Source organism: Sander vitreus, chromosome 14, assembly GCF_031162955.1.
Source record: "Sander vitreus isolate 19-12246 chromosome 14, sanVit1, whole genome shotgun sequence".
Classification (NCBI taxonomy): Eukaryota; Metazoa; Chordata; class Actinopteri; order Perciformes; family Percidae; genus Sander; species Sander vitreus.
This window is the reverse complement of record NC_135868.1, coordinates 29,979,858-29,989,131: the sequence shown is the minus strand read 5'-3', so window position 1 is coordinate 29,989,131 and position 9,274 is coordinate 29,979,858. Positions and strand designations below refer to the sequence as shown.

The following is a 9,274-nucleotide window of genomic DNA, read 5'->3' as shown; positions in this document are numbered from 1 at the left end:
CTACTACTGAACTAACACCCACACATGAATGCAAATAATACACACTCCTGCGGTTTTATGCTGTTTTTATGAGACATAAGACATAATTTCCTAATTATTTCCTTTATAATTTCCTTGGAAGTTTCCTTGAAAGAACTATGTAATTTGGTACTAATTATAGGGAAAATAGAACAGCTAAACATAAGCCTGAGAAAACATGTATTCATTATTAAATGGTTTTGAACAGTTTTACTGTTCACAAATTTCACATTTTTCATGTTCTGCTGCGTTCTGTTCTGTGGCAAGACTAGGTTACACTAGCAATGTACCGAAGTTAATTAATGGAACTGAACAATATCTTTATTACACCTTTGATTAGTACCAAATTACATTTCCAGAAAATAGGTTCAAAAGAGTCATGGAGATATGTCAACCAGATGTTTTTTTTTTTTTCTTCCTCAGGTTACAAGTGCCCATGCCTCAAAGTCGGACATTGTCAAGTCGGGAAGCCCCAAATCCACACTAAAGCATATATGGACAGAAAGTAGTAAGGATATGTCCATCAGTAGGCTGCTGTCACAGACTCTACATGGCAAAGAAAACAGCACAGCCTTGGACCTTCGCTATGACACTCCAGAGCCCTACTCTGAGCAGGACCTGTGGGACTGGCTGAGGAACACCACAGACTTGCAGGACTCGCGGCCGCGGGCTAAAAGGCGGCCAATGGTTAAGACGGGGAAGTTCAAGAAGATGTTCGGCTGGGGGGACTTCCACTCTAACATCAAGACGGTCAAACTCAACCTGCTGATCACCGGTAAGATCGTGGATCATGGCAACGGCACCTTCAGTGTCTATTTCCGCCACAACTCCACAGGCCAGGGCAATGTGTCTGTCAGCTTGGTCCCTCCAACCAAGATAGTGGAGTTCGACGTGGCGGCGCAGCAGTCCGTCATCGACGCCAAGGACTCAAAGTCTTTCAACTGCCGCATAGAGTACGAGAAGGTGGAGAAGGGTGCCAAGAACACACTCTGCAACTTCGACCCGTCCAAGACCTGCTACCAGGAGCAGACCCAGAGCCACGTCTCCTGGCTCTGCTCCAAACCGTTCAAAGTCATCTGCATCTTCATTTCCTTCTACAGCACCGACTACAAACTGGTGCAGAAAGTGTGTCCTGACTATAACTACCACAGTGACACTCCCTACTTCCCTTCCGGCTGATGTTCCCTTACACTCACATACAGAAAAGTGTACGAGTGGAGCACAAACTGGGGCTTCTACCCATCCCAGAGAAATCTGTATGTAAGCCCTACCATCCCTAAACATGTTCCTGGCAGAGAGTCAGCCATCCCAAATGATTTCCCAATTTAATGTTCTGAATGTTGCAGAGAGCTTTTGCTTAGCAGTTACCAGGTGGTATATAGGACTGTAATGTGTTTAAAAATGACCTTAACATCTCTGCGATTAGTATGATTATTAACACTTAGAATTTTGTTCCTGAATTGGGTTTTGTCCCTTTTGAATCATGTGTAGATAGCAGGACTTATTGGTCCTTTTGGGATTGTTATCGCGTTTAAACTCTGCCCTTTGTTGTTTGCTTCATGTTTAGTTCACAGTTCTTATCAAACTAGATGTTAATAACTTTGTTTTCCTCTTTTAGCATATTTCATATACAATGCATTAGCTCTCTGGACAACAATATATGGACTGTTTTCCCCTGCTGTGATATTTACGCTCTGCAGTTTATCCTGCATAACTGGAAAACAAAATTAACTCCTCATTTAAAAATAGTAAAAACCTGCAAGGCAGTTGAAGAGGACAGTGAAGATTCAAATGTGAGTTTGATGCTTTTAGCAATGTGAGGGAGTCTTACCCTGTGTAAGGGTGAGCTGGATCTGAGCAGGCTTTTCCTCTCAGGCGAGTTTGGGTTTGGAGTGAAAATGCGTTCATTCGCTCAGATAATGTAACACTGTCAATCTTCAGCTGTTGTCAGAGTGTTCCTGCTCGTACAGCTAGATGTTGATTCTGTTGGGTGATTGGTTCATTCTCAACTGATTGAATGTCGGATTACCTGATTGATTGATCGATCAGTGGGTCGTTCGTGGGGGATGGGGCTTGCTCATTGTCACTTAATATATCAAATGTAATGTATTGAATTCTATATCTTAGAGCCTAATTTGTATGAATGGTTTGTATTGTACATAGTTTATCCCCATTGCGCTGCTTCTGTACATGCCCCCCCATGAACTGTGTGTTTACCCCCTTCCTGCTAAGTCCTCTTGTTCACTCCATTTATGCTCGTTCTTGTTTCCTCTAACAAAGAAAATGATGTTGCTGCCCTAGATGTGAATTTCTTGAAATCAGCAATCCTGTACAGAGGCTGTAAAACTGACTAAATATATTAAAAGTATTAATTGCAATTTTCTTTATTCGAGGGGTTTATTGGGGGTTGGAGATGTACATATGAATTAAAGAATACAGTCAATTTTATCAATTGAATGTTGGTATGCGTGAGTTCTTTCTGAGTCTTGCTGTAATAATGAGTCAGTTACGATTTGTGGAAGTCTGGTGACACGTCACTCCACCTCTCAGCAGTTTAAAGCTGCTACAACATCAGGCTCCAATGTGTAGTAATACACTGAATTACAACAATGTTGTTTCCAGTTACCAAGAGGCTTGACAGAAGAATCAGGCAGCACAAAAATGGAACTTACTGTACTATATAGTGGATGGTTACAATGTTATTTACATGTTCCCTTGTGCTTCCTCCTGCTCAGACTAACTCCATGGCAGACAACCTCACACCTTTCCAAACCAATGCACAACCTTACGTACAGCTGATTCAGCCTTTTTTTGTTTATAGACTTTATTGCAGGAGTGCAGGAGTTAATGTAAATGTACTTTACTTACATTTGTTGTTCGTACTTCAAAATTCCTACAATGTTTATATTTACATGTACATATACAGTGAAAAAAAAATACCTGAATGTCTTTCTGCGGCGTCCTGGGTCGCAACTGCAAATGTTAGCATAACGGAGACGGCCAAAATACACAAAGCTGCAAAGCCGTAGCCCCACCTAGTGGAAAAGTCACAAAAATAATTACCTAATGCTGCTTTACATACTCACAGAAGGCCGCAGCTTACTGTCATTGTAGTCTCACTTTGCCAGACCTTCCTCCGCAGCACCACGGTGGAGGAAGGTCTGGCAATGTTAGACTACAATGACAGTCTAGTCCACACAGCATTCTGGGATAGGAGAAAAACGTGCTCTGGTTTATTGCCATTTCTTTAAATCAATCACAATTGTCTTGGACGGTGCTAAGTGCTGGACGAAGACACGGTGCCTCTGCAAAATAGCCTTGGGAAGGAACTTGTAAAATTAGGGACATCCGGCGTAATTTCCGGCGGCACCTACACAATCCCAGCTCCCACAATCCCGTAAATGAAACGTCGTTGATATAGACTACTGTCATTGTGACTCCTAACTATTTGCTAGAAGAACCAGCACTCAGGACCACTGTTAAACTTATTTTGCATATTGCCTATTGTCAGCTAACAGTAGGCTCACGTTACCTTCTGTCTGTTAACTAGCATCACGGGCAGTGATGCTTCTGTTGCCACCAGAAAGCAGTGCAGGCATTTAAATGGCGAAATGAGGCATCAAAATCTGCGTGGTTATTCGGTCGGGTAGATACCGGTGGTTTAGGAACCGGTGCCATATTAGCACCGGGTTTCGGTACCCAACCCTATTAATGGGTTGGTAAAATCCTTAACACCATACACTTGCAGATAAAGAAAAACTGTAGTTTTTCATAACTTATTACCATACTATTTTGTAGCTTGAACCATCCTTTCTATTGGTCATGATTAGGGCTGTCAATCGATTAAAATATAATAAAAATAAAATATTTAATTTCAATTAATCGCATGATTGTCTATTGTCTAAACTCATGAATTATCATAAATTAATGGCACATTTTTTATCTGTTAAAAGGGATATCTTTCAAGTTTTTAATGCTCTATCAACATGGGAGTGGACAAATATGCTTACTTTATGCAAATGTTTATTAATATTGCAACAAAACAATAACCGATACGGTCTAGAATATTCTCCAGAATAACATCAAGGTAATGTATGCTCAAAAAATATACTGAAAGCATAATATGGCGAACTCAGGCCCATCAAGCAACAACAGATGGGCATATTTGACCACATGACATACTGTCCAGCGTGGCCTGCCTTTGGCGAGAGGGAGCAGGGTTCACTGCATCAGCCGTGTGCTCGGCCAGCAAGTGGTAGGCCTATTTGAGACTCGACGCACTCCGTTGGTAACTCAATTCATATTCATGCAAATAACTTTAGTCTTGTCAAGAGAACCATCTGGAAGGGCTTTCAAACTTTTGCCATTCAAAAGACACTTTTCTATATCCATTTCGGCTTAAGGTTTGTTTCTTTCTGTCCAATCCTTATGACAGTTTTGGAATCAGTCAGTATCAAATCAAAAAGTGTTAAGTGCTAAAAAGGTTTGGACAAAGACAACAAGGAAATCAAGGAAACCATTCTGGATCTACAATCCTGCAGCATGCACAATAACTCAGTGACAATTCAGACACAATTTGGTCAGTACTCAAATGCAAGGCTGGCTATTTAGTTGAGTTAAATAGGCTGTCACATTAGTTAGATAATCTTTGCACTTCTTCATGATGCATTTTATGACAATGCGTTTCAAATGTGTTTTAATTAATTGTGCAATTAACTGGTTAAAGCTGGTTATATTCAGTGGTATAATTTATTTCACCACTATATTAAAGTGTGTTTTTCTAGAGGCTGAAGAAATTTCCAATTAAGTACTTATGTGTTATGACAAATAAATCAGCCTCCATATTTCTCATGTGTATAGTGTACAGAGTGCATGTAAACAGTCTGTGGAAAGCGTCACATTGCCTCCACAGTAAAAGCGATCCAGAACACATAAGCTCTGTGCTTGACTATAATTACTTCTTAGAGCTTCTTCTGATTTCGCACCATGTGTGATCGAGCAGATTTCCTAATAATCGAGTGTGCCAGAAAGTTGGACACATAGAGGTGAACTTGTATTTCAGTCCCTGGGAGATGTGGAGATTGGGATGCAAGACTGATAGCGTCTGTTCTGGGACTTCACAGTGGCACCTGCCATCGAATCCTCTGACTCGGCAGTTAGGATCAGCAGTCAGCTTTAAACAGATTAGGGACTCTGGGGGAGGGAAATCCGCTGCCTTTAGCTGGCTCACAACTTATCAGTAATTAAAGTGGATGCCAGGTTTGTGTGTTCATTGGCGGTCTGCAGGATGCTTTTATAGCTGTCCTCATTAAGGAGATGCCTCCAAAAGTTTGCCCTCAATGCTCATTTTTAACAAGCCAGTAGGGATTTTATTGTATATGGCTAAATACCATCAGTTCAGAAGCAAACACATAACTAAACAATCCCTGTTAATTCTAAATTCTAATTCTAATGAACATGAAGCCAATTTGTTTCCTTTTTTTTAAACCATACAGCAACGCAACAGTGTTTTCATTTGGTTTCTGCACAGACTATAAAAAATGTACAACAACTGAAGGAAAGAAAAGACTGAGAAGACTGACTGTGAAATGAAGGACATAGTGTATACACTGGCTGATACAAATGGCAGAATGGTGGTTCCAGATGAAAATTACTATGACAAAAATAAATTGCCAACTAACTAATAAAGCCTTTATTCCAAACTAAATGTACAGACACCATTAAAATTAGTGATCCCAAATCTGAACTGAAGTCATTGGCAAAAGATTATCTGACTGCACGTTATGTATGTTCTCCCAACCCTATGTATCACCAGACACAATAATGATATCGACCAATTCTGTTCAATTTAAGTTTAATAAAGTTGATGCTATTGATTCATGTTTGATGCCAAAGGTTTAAAGATATTTTTAGGGGTCCAAGCCCGAGTCTGCAAGAACGGGCAATAGCAAAGCTATGCCGTTCTTACAGCAGGGCTGTAGAACCCTATTGTTTTTCTACAGATTTTTATTATTCTTCTCCGCCTAAAACTCCGACTACAGCCTAAACCGTACGTGGTGGGGGGTTGGCATTTTCAGGAATGGTCCAGAACTCCGCAAGGACCTCAGGCGCAATAATTGACCCACTTCCACCACTAGGTGGCGCTATAACGCATTTGGCCCTATAACTCCCACACCGTACATTCAAAAACCATACATCCACGCGTTCCCTGGATCCAACTGAATCACGTGATATAGGCCACGCCCATTTCCAAAGTTTATATCTCAAGAACCCCTCATCCGATTTTTACAAAATGTGTTGGGTACCATCTAGGGCCACTCCTGAGGTCAACCCTAGAGTGGGGTACTGAGGGGTCAAAGTGGGCGTGGCCTGTGGGACCCACGTCTAAATTTACTACTTACGCTAACGTGAACAACTTTAAATTTACAGGGTAGATATACAATGGGTCATGGAACACACCTACCAAAAATTACACATGTGGACCACTAGGTGGCATTATGTTTTTTTTCCTTTAACTCCCACATTACACATCACACATTAAAAATCCTTACATCCACGTGTTCCTTGAATCAAGCTGAATCACATGATATAGGCCATTTCTGCTTAAATTTCTTTCCGCAATATCACGCAATGCGCAAAACCAACTTTTGTCGTACCGCAGACGTCGCGGCTTGCGCCTCTCGATATTTACCGACGTTTGCCTCCCAGCCACCCGGCTTCGAGATCCGCTTTCGCGCGCTCCCCGGGGCGTCGGAGGCGACTGGCGTGGGTGTTTTGGGCCCCGTCATAACTGCTTGCAGTTCTAGTTTTTATTTTATTTCATTTCTATCATTAGGGAAACTAGACATACACTAGTCGGGAGAGAGAGACGGGACACTGTGGACCGTGTACCAGCTGAAGCTGCTGTAAAAGCACAGTACAAATACAGAATCGGCCAGAAATTATTGGAATCCTCATAATTACTCCAACTAAAGTTTCAGATAAGGATTAATGTGTTTCCCTTCCACGCATAAAATTAATTTGTGACTTAAAACGGATTGAGTTGGACTTTTTCCGTTCAGTGGATGGCCAACCAAAAGGACAAAGAAAAGGACAATGTACATCTCACATGAACAGGTGCGTGAACTACTTCACCAACAAAACGCTTTCTATAAAGAACTGCTACAACAGCAAGAGGCAGCACTACAACTATTTCTTAAAAAAATTCAACCAATTTTTTACAAACATGCAGCTGCTAGGAAATGTATGGTGAGGACTTATAGAGCACCATGGGTAGACATGGAATTAAAGGGCCATATGGCTCAGAGGAATGAGGCAAAGGAAACGGCACAAAAAAGTGGTTGTATTACTGACAAGAAAAAAATACTGTAAACTGAGAACTGTGTCACAAAACTTATTCAAAAGAAAAAGAAACAATATTATGTTCTACAGTAGTAGGACGAAGAGCGATGGGAAAAAGCTTTGGAGTACACTGAATAACATAATGGGAAGAGAAACCTCTCCACAACCCACATGTATGTAAGTGTGGAGGTACTTTTGTCACAAAACCCAGAGAAATAGCTGTCAGAATCCTGCTGTGACTGACTGCCTTTGTGCCACCCTGGAGGCCATTTTTGTATATTGTGTTGTGTTTTGTGCTTGTTGCTGTTTCCCATGCGCTCTGTGGTTACCTGTCTGTCATGTGTCTTTGTCTCCACCCATCCCCTTATATGGTCTACACTTCCTGTCTTGTTAGTTTCCCTCCATTTCTGCTCTCACCTGTTCCCAATTATGGTCGTGTTGGTCTTGTCCAGCCCCTGTCTTCCTGTTAATTGGTCTGTGTATTTCTACACCTGCTGTGTCTTTTGTCGGTTCGTCTCTCTGTTTGTCCAGTCTGAGTCCTGTTCATTTGTAGGTTTGTAAGTTTGTAAGTTTGTAAGTTTGTAAGTTGAAGAGTCAGGATGAAACTTGTTTGTCTGAACTTCTGCCTGGAAGAGTTTTGCATTTGGGTCCTCCTGCTGAATCCTGACAAATGACTTGAATGATTATTTCAGAAGCAAGGTACATAACTTAAGGAAAGAATTATCATATGGGATAGACAATGGTTTATCTATTTCTAATATTAAAGATTATATGAGGGATAAATCCTGTAATTTTGAACTCAGTGAATTAAAAGTGGTAACAGTGGCTATAAAGTTAACAAACAACCAGGGAGTGATAATGTAGATGATAAACTGATTTGAATGGTCATAGATCATATTGTATCCCCAATTTGTCACATACTGAATACCAGCATTAAACTATCAATGTTTCCACAGGCATGGAAAGAAACAAGTTATTCCACTGCCCAAAGATAGGAAAAAGTCTTTTAGTGCCCCTTATAGTCGTCCCATAAGCTTGTTACCAGCACTACGTAAGATCTTTGAAAAGGCAATATTTGATCAAATGCAAGAATACCTCTCAGTAAATAATCTAAATTACAAATTTCCAACATGCATACAGAAAGGAACAATCTACATGTACATTTCTGGTGCAAATGATAGATGACTGGTACAAAGATGTGGAGCAGTCCATTGAAAAGCTTGAGTGTTAAGGATTTAGACCATCTGCAGTTAGGTGGATGGAAAGCTATCTGGTAAAATACATCACAAAGTCTTCTTTAATGGAAGCTACTCAGACAAGATGTGGAATGTGGAGTTCCTCAAGGGAGCTGCCTAGGTCCACTTTTGTAGTCCATTTTTACCAATGATGCCTCTCGTAGTAAAAAATGCTAAATTAACGATGTATGCAGATGATACTACAGTATATACACATCAGCAACAACACCTGAAGATCTGACTGCTATCTTGAACAGGGAACTAGCTATTATTGGGAAATGTATCCGTGAAAACAAATTGATACTTAATGCAGCCAAAACAAAAAGCATAGTATTTGGTTCAAATCATTCTTTAATGCGAGAGCCGGAGCTTAAACTCTTTCTACGTAAATAAAACACAAATCCAGCAAGTAAAGGAAACTAAGCTATTGGGCATTACCCCTAGACAACAAATTGTCCTGGTCAAAACATATCAACAGTATTGTCAATAAAATAGGCAATGCATTAGCGTTAGTAATGTGATGTACTGTGCAAATACATCTGATGCTACTGGACACATCTTCAGTGATGTTCCTGGAATCATTGGATGTTTCGGGTCTTTCAACATCATACACCCTCCTCCAGGCGACCCAGTTGAGGCTGATCAGACCCCAGCTTGTGTCCAGTTGGTGAATCTAGCTA

The 9,274-nt window shown here is 40.7% G+C and overlaps 1 protein-coding gene across 1 annotated transcript; it reads left to right on the top strand.

The window, feature by feature from the left end:
* The first annotated feature begins 454 nt into the window (after nucleotides 1-454).
* nxph1 (neurexophilin 1) lies at nucleotides 455-1,301 on the top strand. Its single transcript, XM_078267847.1, has one exon. The coding sequence runs from the start codon at nucleotides 535-537 to the stop codon at nucleotides 1,195-1,197; it is 663 nt and encodes a 220-aa protein (XP_078123973.1). The 5' UTR covers nucleotides 455-534; the 3' UTR covers nucleotides 1,198-1,301.
* The last annotated feature ends 7,973 nt before the right edge of the window (nucleotides 1,302-9,274 follow it).

What these genes read in the sequence shown, in the direction of transcription:
- nxph1 (XM_078267847.1), top strand. Translation starts at nt 535, where the DNA reads ATGTCCATCAGTAGGCTGCTGTCACAGACTCTACATGGCAAAGAAAAC.